At 44.7% G+C, this 14,987-nt stretch overlaps 1 protein-coding gene across 2 annotated transcripts in view; it reads right to left on the bottom strand.

Moving 5' to 3' along the window:
* USP38 (ubiquitin specific peptidase 38) overlaps nt 1-14,987 on the bottom strand; it is a 167,866-nt gene that overhangs the window by 82,594 nt on the left and 70,285 nt on the right. For both annotated transcript variants that reach the window (XM_033939927.1, XM_033939922.1), the window contains one exon: nt 12,543-12,644. In XM_033939927.1, coding sequence (XP_033795818.1) covers nt 12,543-12,644 — 102 coding nt within the window. The remainder of the gene's footprint in view (nt 1-12,542; nt 12,645-14,987) is intronic.

The raw sequence follows: 14,987 nt of genomic DNA, 5'->3' as shown, positions 1-14,987 counted from the left end.
GGTCCACTCTCTGGGATCTAGAGTTTGTCGGCTAAAATAATTTGCTTGCACACTGTCCACTCCCACTACATGTGCAGCCAAGGGAGCCAACAGATGGAGCTCCACCCACTGAAACAGCTGAATGAAGTAGAAAATCAGTGGGTGAAACTGAAAGGAGCTATTCTAAAGACAACAAACCTTTTTGTTATGAAAGTACATAAAAGTGAAAGGAAAAGAAGGCCTCTTTGTTTCTCAAATGTAGTAGCTGAAAAGGTGAGAGAAAAAAAGTTAGCTTTCATAAATTACAAGATGTCACAGAAAGAAGACAGATAAAAAATATGTGGAAAAGCTACAAGAAGTGGGAAAAGCTGTCAGAAAAGCAAAGATGCAAATGGAAGAAAAGATAGCCGATATTGGGGGACAAATTTGTTCTAGATCTGTAAGTGATAGATGACGTGTCAAAATGGCATAGTGAGGCTCAAAGGTGCAGAAACTGATAAGGATAAGGCTGAACTGCTTAGCAATTATTTTTGTTCTGTGTTCACAGATGAAAGACCAGGGGTAGGACTGCAGAAAACAAACACAAATGGGAATGGATGTGTAGTAGACCAGGAAAGATTCTCAGAATACGGTGTTTGTGAAGAGCTAACTAAATTAATAAACAAAGGATACATCCAAGGGAACTGAAGGAACCTAGAGAGGTTCTGGCAGCCATGTTTTCTCATCTTTTCAATGCTTCCTTAGAGTCTGGTGTGATCCTGGAAGAATGGAGAAGAGTAGATGTAAGGAGAAGGTTGCCAGTAAACTAATGGAATCACTTCTTAAGTGAAGGATAGTGAGATTTCTAGAATCAAATGGACTGCAGGACTCGAGGCAGCATGATTTTACAAGAGGCAGGTCTTGTCAGATAAATCTGATTGATTTCTTTGACTGGATGACTAAACAGTTGGATGTGGGAGGGGCGCTAGATGTAGTGTACTTAGACTTTAGCAAAGCTTTTGACACGGTGCTGCATAGGCGATTGATAAATACACTAAATGCATGCAGTATGGGCTTTAAAATGGATTAAAAGCTGGTTAAGTGGAAGGAGACAGAGGGTAGTGGTAAATAGAGTTTGCTCTGAGGAAAAGGATGTTGTTAGTGGAGGGCTGCAAGGATTTGTCCTTGAGCTGGCTCTATTCAACATCTTTATGAGTGGTATAGGGGAAAGACTGTCTGGCAAAGTTTGTTTTGTTGTCTGATACCAAGCTCTGTAATAGGGTAGACACCCTGGAGGGTGTAGATGACATGGGGTGGGATCTGGCGAAGCTTGAAGAATGGTCTGGTAATTGGCAACTAAGATTTAATGCTAAAAAATGCAGGATCATGCACTTGGGCTGTAAAAATCCAGAAGAATGGTATAGGAGGCGAAGCACTTCTGTGCACGGAAGAAGAGCAGAAGTTGGGGGCGATCGTGTCTAATGGTTTCAAGGTGGCAAAATAGATAGAAAAGGTGACAGTCAAAGCCAGGAAGATACTTAGGAGTATAAGGAGAAGAACGGCCAGTAGGAAAACGGAGGTGATAATACCGTTGTATAAGTTTCTGGTAAGGCCCCATTTGGAATATTGTGTACAATTTTGGAGACTGCACCTTCAAAAAGATATAAATAGGATGGAGTTGGTCTAGAGGGCTGCTACAAAATTGATTAGTGATCTTTGTGATAAATCTTAAGGGGACAGATTTAGAGACCTTAATATGAACGGTATACGCGGAGAGAGGGGATATGAAAGAGATGTTTAAATATCGCCATGGTGTTAATGTATAGGAGGTGAGTCTTTATCAAATGAAGGAAAACTCCAGGAGAGGGTATAGGATGAAGTTAAGTGTTAAAGTGATGGCACGCTTAGGAGCAATCTAATGAAATACTTCTTTACAAAAAGAGTGGTAGATGCATAGAATAGTCTCCCGGTAGAGAAGATGACTGTATCTGAATTCAAGATAGCATGGAACAGGCATGTGGGATCTCTTAGGGATAGGAGATAGTGGATGCTGTAGATAGGTAGGCTGGGTGGGCCATTCAGCCTTTATTTGCGGTCATAATTTCTATGTTTATAGTAATGTCCAAATGGGAGGGAAAGCATGTGGTCTGAGCCAGTAGCATAGTAAGGGGAGAGGGTGGGGCAGACCGCCCCAGGCGCCATTTTTGCGGGGATTCCAGCACCTCTCTCCTCTACCAGACATACCTCTTGAAATGTTCGCCTGTGGGATAATCATCTTGAATCTTATGCTTGCGCTGGCCTCGGCTCCCTTCTGATGTCACTTCCTGGATACGAGATCAGAAGGGAGCAGAAGAAGGTGAAAAAAACAAGTGGAAGATGAGGCTCATGTCGGCAAACATTTCAAGAGATACATGAGTGGCATGGGGCACTGAAGTGGCTAGCAAGTACGAGGGGGGGGAGGGTACATGGCACAGCAATGCCAGGCACCACTACCCCAGGTACCAATCTCCCCAGTTATGCAACTGGTCTAAGCCTTAGTGCAGAGCAGTAACTGTCTGAGGAGGCTCTATCTTTAATTCCTGGAGAGACTCAGTAATTATCTCCAGAAGTGCTGTGGGCTTAAACAGCCTGCACACCATCTGATCCTCTCTAAGGTCCAGGGCTGCCACCTGGTTGAGCTCTGGCCCTACCTTGCACAATGCAGAATCTCCTGCAGGGATCTAGACTGGGAAAGTAAAGGCACAGATACAGAATTTTCTTCATCCCAGTGTTTTGCCGACTAAACTCCCATATTTTGAACATGGCTCTGCTGTGGGGAAACTGTACACAAAAGGGGGGGACCCCAGCGCTACTACCGTCGTGACCTCTGAGGAATCACTGTGACCACTGTAATTCAAGTACGCTTCATACATCATACTAATAAATTCCAGAGCAGGGGGCCACGTGATGTGTTGAGCCGAGATGGACATGCCTGACTCGTGCTCCTGGGCCCCAGGTCCTTTCTCGCCCATTTACTGCTTCATCTTTGCTGCTTCGAGCCGCTTGCGGTAGGGGCGGTGTATGGACAGGTTTGTCCAACACCTTAGCCCGATGACGATGAGTGGGAGAGCTACCAGGTCTGAAAAAGAGAAGACCATGCGCCCCGCTAAACCTGACCCCAAAATGGCGACCGTGGACTCGGGCCCCGCGCTTCAACTTACTGCCAAACATATTGAAACTCTCTCTGCTTCGGTGGTGGATGTGCATTTTGAGCAGTTCTCAGGGCAGCTCACTGTTCTGGAGACCCTGCTAGCAGATACCACGAGGCGCATTGGAGACCTGGAAAATCTGGTCTCAACGGTTGAAGAAGCCCATGCTTCCTTTTCTGCGGACCTGATTATGCTCCGGGAGCAGGTGAAACGCCAGGCGGAAAAATTGGATGATATCGAGAATTGCTCCCGGAGGGATAAGTTAAAGTTAGTGGGTCTCCCAGAAACGGTGTCTGACTCAGGGGTTCTATCTCGGTTGGAATCCTGGCTGCGCAAGGAATTCCCCTTGCTCGAGGGTATGGGCCCATTGGCATTAGAGCGAGCACACCGCATCGGAAGACAGCACGATGACTGCACACGGGCTCGAGTGGTTATCTTGAAAATTCATCACTATGCTCATAAAGCGGAATTGATGCGCCAGTACAAGCAGCGGCGGAATACTTTAACCTTCGAAGGGGGACCCATTCGACTCTTCCAGGATTATTCTCCATCTCTTCAGGAGTGCCGACGGCTTTTCTCTCCCTTGTGCTTCGCACTCTACGCCCGTAAACATCGCTTTATGCTGCTGTACCTGGCGCTACTGAGGATCTGGACGGGCGCTGGGTGGAAGACCTACGATTGGGTGGAGTCAGCTCAGGCCTACATGGATTCTTTATCTGCTGAATCGAGCACCGCGACTGCATCTTTGACCTTAACTGTTGTGTTGCTGGGGTTATTTGATGTTTCTCTGATACTCTGCTAGGGGGTTCATTTCCCCTTTGGGCTGAGGATTGTCTTTTGGGTACTGGGGATTGTAGGTTTTGCGTGAGGCTTGTATCGGAAATGTTATTATGTTTGGGTGATAGAGTGGGAGTGCTTGTTTGGCTGGTGTGCGGTTTCAGAGGGGTTGAGTGATAATGATGATACATTAGGTGTGGAGTGTGTGGTGCGGTTGGAGAGTGTTTCTTTCTTTGCTTTTTCATTGAGGAGTGTATACGGAGTCTTTTTGTACCTAGGCCCTCTCTGTATTGCCCTGCTCATGGGCCTGAGCTGGGGCCCCATCTGAGGATCGTCCTCTTTTGGTTTAACAGATTTCTAATTTTTTTTTCTATCTTCGATCCTTATCTTTCAGAAGTATGTGGAATTGAGTGGGGTATTTTCTTTTTGGCGGGGACCCCACTTTTGGGTTGCCCGCCTTTGACTTTGTATTTGAAGACTGTCTTGGGTTGGGGGTTTCTTTTGCTGTGATTGTTGTTGTGGGGCCTTTTATTATGTGTTCGTTTCTTGGGAATCTCGTTTCATCAGGTTGGGTGGGTGGTGTTTTTGGTCCTTGTAGATCTTGGGACTTACTGGTACCCTATCCGCTTATTTTGCATGTTTCCTTTAGTCGGGTGGGGGGGAGGCCTGGGGCCCTGTTTACATTGTAGTGTGTCTCCCTCACTCTGCCTTTGTGGACGGGGTGAGTTCTTGTGTGGGATATCTGGGGGGGCTGGTTTTGGACAGGAGTTGGGGGGGTTGGGGGGGGAAGGGAGGTTTGGGGGGTGAGGGTTGGGTTTGTGGGCTGGGCTGTTGGCTGGGAGGGTGGGCGGTCCTCCTTCAGTTCTTATTAGGTTTTTTTAGGAGCTTGTATTGTACTTGTTCTGTTTACAGGGGTCTACACTATGTAAGATGATACTGCCTTGGGGGATGGCTGGGCTCCTGGGGTTGTCCTTTTATCTTCATCTGTACTATTTTTCTCTTCTTTCTTCTGACTTTCTCACCTGACTTTCTTTCTTCTGACTTTCTAACTTTTAGATTCACATCCTGGAATGTGGGGGGCATTACCTCGCTGGTCAAGAGGTCAAAAATTTTAGCAGCATTGCAGCGATATCATTCGGACAGTGCCTGTTTACAAGAGGCTTGTTTAACGGACGCAGAATATCTCAAACTGCGCTGTTCTTGGGTGGGAGAGGTCTATTATGCTTCTTCTTCGGGTCGTCATGGTGGTATCGCTGTGTTAGTCCGCAAGTCTTCCCCCCACTTGGAGTTCAGATCCTTGATAAAACAGCTGATGGTTGATATCTTCTTTTACATCTGACATTGGGTGACAAGCACTATCTTCTGTTGGTGGTCTATGGCCCCAATTCGTCTGAATCTACTTTTCTGCAGAAGTTAATTCAGCTTTGCTCTCGCTATTTGGGGGACCCCCTTCTTCTTTTAGGAGATTTTAATCTGGTCTTGGATCCCAGAGGGCGCCTTCTTTCTGATTTTTGTGATACTATTTCGGTGGTAAATCCTTGGCATCTTCTTCATCCTGAGGTTCGTGACAATACTCACCTTTCTCAGGCTCATAACACTTGGTCTCTGATTGATCATATTTTTATGTCCCCGGCGTTGTTTCCTTCAGTCACATCAGTGGCAATTGGCCCTTTAAGTATTTCAGACCACACACCTATCTGGGTAGACATCTATTTGGACATCGCCTATCTTCGCTCGCCTTCTTGGCACTTTCCGTTTTATCTTTCACAAGACGTGGAATTCCAAACCTTTTTGCAGACCCAATGGGATGACTATTCCACTAATATTGCTGCTCATATGGATGATCCTGTTTTGTTCTGGGAAGCTGCTAAAACAGTGCTTCGGGGTCATATTATTTCTTTTTTGAGCTTGCTAAACAAAGGTATTTCTAGAGGGATTGTCGCTTTGGAACGGGCCCTTGTGAACTGTCAAGCGATCCTGCCACTCAGCTCCATCGAGGGAAACTCGGGAACGTTATTTGTCTACTCAGGAGGCTCTTAACTCTCTTCTTCACTCGCGTTTTCAGAAATGGGCTGCCTATCATAAACATCGCTTTCATCATTTTGGTAATAAACCAGGGCGCCTTATGGCATGCTTAGTAAACACTGATCCTAGTAGGAAACCAATTTTGACTCTTCGAAACCCGAATGGGGGCAGGGTGACACGTACGTCTGACGTTTCTGGGGTCCTATTTGATTTCTTTCAACAGTTGTATGATGCTCCTGAGGATGCGTCTCCGGAATTGCTAGCAGACTATGTTCAGTCCTCGGGACTCCACCGTCTCCCAGAAGACGTCATGTCTTCTCTTAATAGTCCCTTCCGAACGGTTGAACTAGAATCTGCTATTAAAGCTCTCCGATCTGGTAAGGCTCTGGGCCCCGATGGTTTTTCTGACAAATTTTATTGCATTCTTTCCCCTCGTCTCTGTGGCCCTTTATTGGCTTACTTCAACACAGCTATTGCCCGAGGCTCCTTTCCTCGCTATGCTAATGAGGCACTTATTACTTTATTGTTGAAACCTGGCAAAGAGGCTGATGACCCCGGCTCTTATCGTCCTATTTCTTTGATCAACGTGGATCTTAAGCTTCTTTCTCGTATGCTAGCTGATCAAGCTTCTTTCTCGTATGCTGGCTGATCGTCTTGCTCCGTACTTTCCCTCGCTTATTCGTGGGGACCAAGTGGGATTTGTTCATGGCCGTCAATCTGTTTGTAATGTCCTCTTTGCTCTAGCCTCACTGTCAATATCATAATATTCCAGCTGTGTTTGCCAATTTAGATGCCTCTAAGGCCTTTGATAGTATCCACTGGTCCTTTTTGTTTCGCATCCTTGAACATGTTGGGCTGGGTGGCTTCTATCTAAATGCAGTGCGTTCTCTATACTCTAATCAGAGGGCCTCCTTGTTGGTTAACAGGACGCGAACAGATTCCTTTCCTATTCTTCGGGGTATTAGGCAGAGATGCCCCCTCTCGCCCTTGCTCTTTCTTTTATCTTTGGAACCTTTATTCTGTACTCTTCGTGGGTTTGGGGAGGTGCGGGGCCTTACGGTCGCCGGGATTGAATTGAAGACTTTGGCCTTCGCTGACGACATGTTTCTTATTCTCACTAGGCCTGAGGACTCTCTCCCTACAGCGTTAAACCTCATTTCTGAATTTGGATTCTACTCTGGCCTCTCTCTCAACTTAGATAAGTCGACCGCTTTACCTTCTCATCGCGAGATATGTACGGCATGGAGAGATGCCTTTCCTCTGAGATGGGAGGACTCCTCATTGAAATATTTAGGGATACTTAGTCTGTTTGACTTATCTCGCTTGTACTCTTTGAACGTGGAGCCGTTGTTTCAGGCCCTTCAGACTAAACTGCAGCTCTATCTTTTTCACTCCACGGCCACGTACATTTATATAACATGCTTATTATCCCGTTGGCTATATGTCTTTCAGGTGCTTCCTCTTTACTTGACTTCCTGAGATGAGCGCCATTTGGGTCGCTTGGTTCAGCGGTTTCTTGGGTGGGCAAGAGGGCCAGACTGCCTTATGGGTTGGCGGCAACACCGTGGTACAAGGGTGGCTTGGGTTTGCTAAATATTCGCTATTTGACTGTTAGTTGCGGCATGCGTCATCTTAATGATTTTTTTCAGGGTTCCTCTGCTTTCACCAATACCTCTCTAGAACTTTCCTGTTTCCGGACTCTTCACTTTAGTGCATATCTTCATTCTGTTCCCTCTACTTCTCCTGAGCCTCTCACTAGTAAGGTGCTTCATCGCTCTTTGCAAAAGGTTTGGCACTGGGTAGTGAAAAGGGAAACAGAATGCTAGGAATGATTAAGAAGGGGATCACGAACAGATCAGAGAGGGTTATCAAGCCGCTGTACCGGGCTATAGTACGCCCCCACCTGGAATACTGCGTCTAGCACTGGTCGCCATACATGAAGAAGGACATGGTACTACTCGAAAGGGTCCAGAGAAGAGCGACTAAAATGGTTAAGGGGTTGGGCGAGTTGACGTACAGTGAGAGATTAGAGAAGCTGGGCCTGTTCTTCCTTGAAAAAGGAGATTGAGAGGAGACCTGATCGAAACATTCAAGATAATGAAGGGAATAGACTTAGTGGATAAAGACAGGTTATTCACCCTCTCCAAGGTAGAGAGAACGAGAGGGTACTCTCTGAAGTTAAAAGGGGACAGATTCCGTACAAACGTAAGGAAGTTCTTCTTCACCCAGAGAGTGGTAGAGAACTGAAATGCTCTCCCGGTGTCTGTTATAAGGGAAAACACGCTCCAGGGATTCAAGACAAGGTTGGACAAGTTCTTGCTGAACCAGAACGAACGCAGGTAGGGCTTGTCTCGGTTAGAGCACAGGTCTTCGACCTGGGGGCCGCCGCATGAGCGGACTGCTGGGCGCGATGGACCACTGGTCTGACCCAGCAGCGGCAATTCTTATGTTCTTACTATTACTCCTTTTCTGCCTACTCGCTTCAATAGTAATTTCCCTCCTGGGGTTGATGGATTGAGTTTTGCTATATGAGAAACAAGGGGCATTCATTATGTGTTTCAATTAGTGGATGATGATGGGAGAATTAAATCTTTCCTTCAGTTACAGGAAGAATTTGATCGACCGCCCACTGATTATTTTGCATATATGTAAATTCAACATTACCTTAATTCTTTACCCTCTGGTTCCCTTACGGCTCCTTGTCAGGAGTTTCTGTCTACGGCCTTTACTATTGATTCCCAACTCCCTGTTCTTCTTAAATTTCACCATCGTCATTTGAAGGATGAGTCCCCCTTGTTTGACCATTCTAGATTGAGGGATGCAAGGGCACGTGATCTTGCTATAGACCTATCTGAAGAAGTGATTTTGCAAGCTGTTCGGAGGTTGCCTACCTATTGTAAATATACTACTTTTTGGGAACAACATTATAAGCTTGTCCTTCGCTTGTACATTTCTCCTAAAAGGGCTTACCTCTCCGGGTTCCGGGAGTCAGCTTCCTGCCCGCGATGTCAGACCCCCAAGGCATGTTTGGGACACACGTTTTGGACTTGCCCCACTATTACTTCTTTCTGGGATGCAATTTTTCGCTTTGTGGAGTGCATTTGGACTATTACTATTCGCCGATCCCCCTTAGTTTTATTTGGAGCTGTTCCCCACTATTCCCCCCGTATCAAGGGGGCTGCTGCCTTTTTCAAGTGGACAGTTCTTCTTGCCTTGAAATGTATCCTTCTTAAATGGCTTGACCAGGATGCTCCGGACTACTCTCTATGGCGATGCCACATGATTACTCTTCTGATGTGGGAACGCCGAGATATGTTGGACTTTTCCTCTCTCCCAGGGCACTCTTTTCAGCGTACTTGGGAACCTTTTTGGAATACCCCGACACCTGTGGCTCGTAGCCACTTGCTTTATTGTTAAGGTTTTTCTCTTGCTGTTTTCCATTTATGTATGCATTTGCCCCCTTTTCTATTGTAATACAGTTTCTACTGGGCTTGTATTTGGAAGGAGGACCAGGGGTGGGGTTGGGGATACTGTTGGGGGGGTTAGGTTGTAGGATATTTCATATAACTTGAGCTTGTTTTGCTGCATTGTGTGCCTATTTCTGTTTTTTCTATTGAGCTCAATAAAATATATTTGAATAATAAATTCCAGAGCAAAAGATGGACCAGGACATCCAAGGGGATCTTGCAGGAGCTCTTGTGCTCCACTCTGGGGTTTAACATCAGATGCGCAGCTACACTTCACCATTTCCCTGCTCCAGCCAAGATTTGTGACCTGAAACTCAAGCCACTTGGTATCCTATAACCCCAGAGGGACAAGATGTGGTGAAGCCAGTGATTCCCACCCCCCCTATCATGTCCCACATGGCACGCGGCCGGTCCTTGGCCGGCCATCCAGGGCAAATCAGGCATGAATCCTGGATATCCTGGCCTGAGGAGTCCATCTAGACCAATTTTGAGCCAAACTGAGGTGTTTTGAGGCAGATATTTTTATTTTAAAATTGGGAAATCCAAGATGGCTACCATAGCAGCAATTTTAGTGATAAAAATGGTCCATGGGAATAGGATTTTAGAGATGGCACTTCTGGGGCTGTCCACAGCCCCAGAAATTCTTAAAATTCACTTTTGCAGACATCCCCCCCCCCCAATTTTTCTCATAGGCTCTGCCTGTACTCACTGTGCCACACTGGTACCAGGAGCTGCTTGGATTGAAACTGCAGTCAAAGAAACTCTGCCTCAGACAAGTCTGGAAACCAGGATAGCTTGTTTCTTCAGACTGCTCTTCAGTTCTCCCAGCTGGACTGAGACTTCAAAGCTACACCGGAACTCTCACATGCAGACAGAGGAGGAAACAGTCAGCAACTGATCCTGGTGAAAAATCACCATGGGGCCTCTCAACCTGCACTCAAGCTCTCTGCGGATAAAACATGGAGCAAGCCTTGCTCCCAAGGAAACAGTCCCTGAGCTTTTGGACTGTTAGTGCAGGCTGGCCAAGCAAATGTTCTGTAAAGCAGGCTCAAAGCAACAGAACCAAAGGAAAAGGGAGGTCCAACCTTGTCTGCAGTGAAAAAACCAACCAGGAACAAACAAACCAAAATTGCAGATATGTACAATGATGTAGGCAAAATTTATTGTGACAACCCAAAAATATATCTAAAAACCTTTTTACCAAACAGGGGACCCAACACGGTCCGTGTTTCGGACAACCTTCATCAGGGGTCCATGGTAGAAAAGGAAAGAAAAAAATGTCACAAAAAATTGCAGTAGAAAAATCTCACAATATTCGGTGACCCTCGGCGATACATACAATCCGGTTTTTCTACTGCAATTTTTTCTACTGCAATTTTTTGTGACATTTTTTTCTTTCCTTTTCTACCATGGACCCCTTATGAAGGTTGTCTGAAACATGGACCGTGTTGGGTCCCCTGTTTGATAAAAAGTTTTTTAGATATATTTTTTGGTTGTCACAATAAATTTTGCCTACATCGTTGTACATATCTGCAGTTTTGGTTTGTTTGTTCCTGTAAAGCAGGCTGCCTCTTGGCTACAGACTTCTACCCTCAGTCTCTGTTCTCTAGCAGCCAGAGATGTCCCGAGACTGGGAGCTTCTGCAGCACTGAAAAGTCTCATAATCGGATAACAAAAAAACAAAATTAAATAAAAATAAACATGAGCAGAATAGACAGGCAGGCTCCTACCATCTCACATGTACAGTACAGAGTAAAACTGAGGAATTAGAGGACAGCCCAGAGTGATGGGAGGTGGAATGGAAAATGTAAATGATACTCTCTACGCCAGATCTCACGATCAGAAATACAGAACCCACATGTTCAAAAATGATGTTCCTGTTGCATTAGAATCTGCAATACATGCTCCTTTTTTAGATAGGAAAAATTAAAAACTAGGGCTGAACAATTAACAGGTTAATAACGCGATTAAATTAATTGTTTAACTCGCATTAAAAAAACAGACACGATTAACGCAGGCCTTGGAGGGGAGGTTGAGCAGGGCAGCTCCTGGGGATCCTGTGGGTGGGAAGTCCTTCCCTTCCTCCCCCCCCCGGTACAAAAGTCTCCCCGCATAACCTTTTAAAATTAAAGGGCATCCCCAACATGGCAGTGATTCTCAAGCACTGACCAGGTGCTAAGGAAGTCGTTCCCTTCCCCGGTCCAAACGACCCCGCTTCACCTTTTAAAATTTAAGGGTATCTCCAGTGCAGAAGTTCTCAAGCATTCTTCCTCCGTCATGGCCCACCTCTTTTATGATGCAACTTCCTGTTTCCCGTTCAGCAGCCAGCAATGGAGAAAGAACGCTAAGGAGATCCCCTGGAGCTGCCTTGTTTGACCTTCCATTAAACAGAAATGCGAGGTGGGGAGGAGGAAGGGAGGGATGGCGGACCCAGGGGTGATGGAGTAGGCGAGATGGCGAGGGCAGTTGGGAAGAGAAAAGGAGAGATGATGGACTCAGGGGTAGTTGGGAAGGAGATAGCAAGAGATGGTGGACCCAGGGGTGGTTGAGAGGGAAGGAGAAAGAAGGAGGGAGAGATGCTGGATGGGTGCTGCGAGCACAGGGAAGAGGCACCACCAGAGTCAGGGAATGAGAAAAGAAAATCACAAGACAACAAAGGTAAGATAAATGATTTTATTTTTAGTTTAGTAATTGAAATATCTCTATATTGCACTATACAAGGAGTGCTTTTTAATTGCGATTAATCATGCAATTAAAAATTATAATCGATGTACGGCCCTAATTAAAATAAAATTGTAATAATTTTATTGTAATAAAATTCCTAATGGAAAATCTAACTTATAATTTGTACAAATAAAGCTTTTGTTCAAATTTTTAAATAAAGCTTAGAACAAGAGAAATGCATTTTGAACCTTTTGGTACCTGCTAGTGGTTTTTGAAGTTTATTATACTTCAATTTTAACCTTTCAGTTCAACTCCTTAATGAAGATTGCTACTTTTTTAGACACCATTTTGATACTTTTACAGGATTAATACATCTAAAATAAAAAAGGACAAATGTACTAGGTAATTTTCCCCTTGGACAAAAAATAAAAGTGAAAGCATTGTAATATATATGATAGCTTACCAAATGGAACGCTTCTGGAGAATGCTGAAAGCTAAGCAACATGTGGGATAGGACAGCCAAAGCACCGGGTCTTATAAGAGGGAACGAGAGTCTGTTAAAAACCTTAAAAGCAAAAATCAAACATTTGGTCAATTATTTTCCTGGAGGAGAGAGGTAAACTGATCTGACCTATCATCTGTTTTAACCTAGAAAAATACCAATTCATTAACCAACAGCAAAATTCTGGTATCCTTACAAGAATAGCATGCAAACGGGATGATAGATTTCAGGCCCAAAATAGTCTCAATGCTGAAATGTCAATTTGTCACTCATTTTACTTAGCACAGGGTCTTCTTCTGACTCTCACAGGTTTACCTTTTATATTACACATTAGTACATGTTAGTAGATAAAATCCATTTGGCTCACCCAGTCTGCCCAGCTGTCCTTGCTTAGGTCTTGTCATTCATCTCCCTTGCCGATACCACAGACCAGTGAGCGAGGGCATTCTCTCATGTGTCAGCTGTTCTAGCATGATCGCTTTTAGGAGATCACATGGCCTTAGCTGGGGAGTTAGTCAAGCCAGCTTGTAGCCCATGCTATAGAGCCTTCTCTTCTCTCCAGTTACAGCTGAGAGAATAGCATGGTTCTACTGCTTTTTCATACTACCATTCTACTGCACTGTGCAGTTGACTTTGTCATCTTCCCTTACCGTTCCAAGCAGAAGTGCACAGAGGTTTCTAAGTATACACTTGGAACCCCTTCCAAGGGCCATCTGCCTCTTCCTTTGCGCCCTGTACCTATCCCAAGCATGCTTGAAATCTTAGGGTATTTTTTGTATTTTATGAAAGCAATCTCAAGGTGGTGAACAAAGCTATCTATTAGGGGTGTTCAATAATTTATCTACCTGAGTATGAAAGAAAGTAGCGCGTTGAAACAAGTTTGTGCATGTTGTGACATGTCTCAAGATGATTCATGCACAGTTGCGACTCAGTGTGAGACTTAACATTCCAAGAGACTGGATGACAGGAGAGTCCTCAGGCAAATCAAGCAAGAATCTGCTAGACTTGGACCACCGTTCAGCATTACAATTTCTCTCAAAAGAAGGGGAAAAAAACCCAAAGGAGATCCATGAACGAACGACTGCAGTTTATGGCAAGTCTGCTCCATCATCCTACAATGTACAATTTTGGAGCAAGCAGTTTAAGTGGGGTAGAGAGTCCACTAAAGATGACCCTCACACTGGATAGTCTGTGGAAGCAACTTACACAGAAATGTGCAAGACAGTTGAGGATTCAATTTTGACAGACAGACGAATTAAGGTTTCCTGAATAGCTGAAGAAATGGGCATCTCGGCAGGTACAATTTGGAAAATAATTCATGAAAAGTTGGGCATGTCCAAGGTTAGTGCAATATGGGTTCCAAGAATGCTGACACCATGTCAGAAGATCACGAGGCTCCAGTGTTGTCAGGAGAACTTGGAGATGCTCCATGAAGACCAAGTGAATTTTTTTCAACGTTTGGGTCTATCACAGAGATCCTGAGTCCAAAATGGAGTCAATGCAGTGGAAGCACAAGTCAACCTCCAATGCAAAAAAGTTCAAGACAGAAAAACCTGCAGGCAAAGTCATGGCAACTGTCTTCTGGGTTGATGAAGGACTTTTGCTTCTGGAGTTCATGCCACACAAGACATCCATAACCGGGGAGAGTTATGCCAATATAATGATCGCATTGCGGGAGTTAATCAAGATGAAAAGACGAAGAAAACTCACAGCAGGCATGCTGCTTCCTCACAATAATCACAGGTTGCCATCTGAGAATGTGGGTTTCAGCAGCTGATCCATCCACCCTACAGTCCTGACCTGGCTCCCTTGGATTATTTCCTGTTCCAAATTTTGAAAAAATTTCTCCATGGACAGCGTCTTTCAAGTGATGAATACGTCAAGGAAGTTGTGAAGTCCTGATTTGAAGGTCAAACAGAAGAATTCTTTTCAAAGGGGTTAAAGTTATTGCAGGAAAAGAGAATGAAGTATATAAGCTATCAGGGGACTATGCTGAAATATAAAGCAAATTTTTTTTTTTTTAAACTCTTTTCTTTCCTAGGTAGATAAATTGAACACCCCTCGTAAGTACTTAATCAAAAATAAAATTAAACTAAACTACCTACTCTCTCCTGGCAGATTATTTTTGACACAATTAAAAGAAGGAAAAAAGACTCTAAGGAGGTACTGTAATTTTAGAAGGATTAAATGGCTTTATTGTGTGTAAGGTAAAATTTGCCTTTACCTGATAATTTTCTTTTTATGAGTCTTGCTAGACCAGTTTAGACAATGTCCAGTTTGGTAAAAGTATGGCAATTTTACAAGGGGATTGTGAACATAAGAATTGCTGCTTCTGGGCCAGACCAGTGGTCCATCGTGCCCAGCAGTCTGCTCCTGCGGCAGCCCTTAGGTCAAAGACCAGTGCCC

This window comes from Geotrypetes seraphini, chromosome 1 (genome assembly GCF_902459505.1).
Source record: "Geotrypetes seraphini chromosome 1, aGeoSer1.1, whole genome shotgun sequence".
Lineage (NCBI taxonomy): Eukaryota > Metazoa > Chordata > Amphibia > Gymnophiona > Dermophiidae > Geotrypetes > Geotrypetes seraphini.
This window is presented reverse-complemented; position numbering and strand designations above follow the sequence as displayed.